This window comes from Penaeus monodon, chromosome 30, assembly GCF_015228065.2.
Source record: "Penaeus monodon isolate SGIC_2016 chromosome 30, NSTDA_Pmon_1, whole genome shotgun sequence".
Lineage (NCBI taxonomy): Eukaryota > Metazoa > Arthropoda > Malacostraca > Decapoda > Penaeidae > Penaeus > Penaeus monodon.
Window position 1 is genome coordinate 31,296,213 of NC_051415.1, and position 269 is coordinate 31,296,481.

The 269-nt window shown below is 54.3% G+C and overlaps 1 protein-coding gene across 1 annotated transcript in view; it reads left to right on the forward strand.

The window, feature by feature from the left end:
* The window catches only part of LOC119592709 (MAM and LDL-receptor class A domain-containing protein 2-like), a gene marked incomplete at its 5' end in the record, with an annotated part of 12,914 nt that overhangs the window by 10,233 nt on the left and 2,412 nt on the right, over positions 1-269 (forward strand). The window contains 1 exon segment of the mRNA XM_037941643.1: positions 28-224. Coding sequence (XP_037797571.1) covers positions 28-224 — 197 coding nt within the window.

Sequence of the window (269 nt, forward strand, 5' to 3'; positions counted from 1 at the left end):
TACTGACTTAGCTCCACACGCCGACAGGACTAGCGATCGATCACACGTACGGCACAGAGACCGGCCATTTCCTGCAGCTTGCTTCATCTCAGAACGGCGTGATCGAGCACCAGCGAGCGGCTATAGAGATCCAGCCGTTCCTTATGGACAGGATGGGAGATTACTGCTTCCAGCTCTACTACACTCGCTTTGGAGGAGCTTATATCGGATACTTGAAGGTTATGGTGAGTCTCGGGGCGGTTTCTCGTGTGGCTTTGAGGCATGCGACG